General features: G+C 30.6%; 1 protein-coding gene across 7 annotated transcripts in view; it reads right to left on the bottom strand.

Annotated features, from left to right (window-relative positions):
* The window catches only part of LOC119590805, a gene marked incomplete at its 5' end in the record, with an annotated part of 14,711 nt that overhangs the window by 11,313 nt on the left and 2,659 nt on the right, over window positions 1–739 (bottom strand). For all 7 annotated transcript variants that reach the window (XR_005230291.1, XR_005230290.1, XM_037939535.1 and 4 more), the window contains 1 exon segment: window positions 628–726. Coding sequence is in view for 5 of the 7 variants with exons in the window: in XM_037939535.1 (XP_037795463.1) it covers window positions 628–726 (99 nt within the window).

Raw genomic sequence — 739 nt, 5'->3', positions numbered from 1 at the left:
AACCTTCAGATCTATGACATAACGTTCAAAAACATCTAAAATGCACCAAAAAATAACAAAGACTATTAACAACAAATGTGAACAGTAATAAAAAATCCAGTTTATTCTTCCCTCCCTCTTAGGAGCATGATATTCCTACACTGAATCACTTTTCTAGACTGTGTTTATCCTATCTCAGTTTCTTGGGAGTAATGAAAAATAAGGAAAAAGTAATTTTGATAATGGCAAAATAAGGCACAATATGGCTCTATTAGAAAGAATGACTGAATACAAAAAGAATGACAGAAGCCTGTAAAATACAACTGCCAAATAAGTGTTTTACTCTTTTGGGTAAAACAAACTAAAAATTAAGATATTCTCAATCATAACATATCTAAAGCTTGATACAAAACAAATTAATATCTTATTAATTCTGTATCATTCTTCTATGCAGTAATTGTAATATATTGGTGTTCAAAAACGTGTGTATCAAATACCTCAATCTGTATTTTATCATCTTTTCTTCCATACCACAACAATTATATATCAAATATCTCTGTCTCTCAATATCATTCAAACTTTCATTGTTATTGTCAATGATTATTCAAGCAAAATTACATTATCTACATTTTGTGTCACAAGTCTTACCTGTGCAGGTACTCTCTCCTCCATCTCTTTGCGCTTTACTTCAATTCCATTCATGACTAGACTCAACTCTTTCTTGAGTCTCATTTCTTCACACTCAGCCTTGAAAGAAAAG

The sequence above is a fragment of the Penaeus monodon genome, chromosome 27 (assembly GCF_015228065.2).
Source record: "Penaeus monodon isolate SGIC_2016 chromosome 27, NSTDA_Pmon_1, whole genome shotgun sequence".
Classification (NCBI taxonomy): Eukaryota; Metazoa; Arthropoda; class Malacostraca; order Decapoda; family Penaeidae; genus Penaeus; species Penaeus monodon.
Note: the sequence above shows the minus strand (reverse complement) of the source record. Positions and strands in the feature narration are given on the sequence as shown.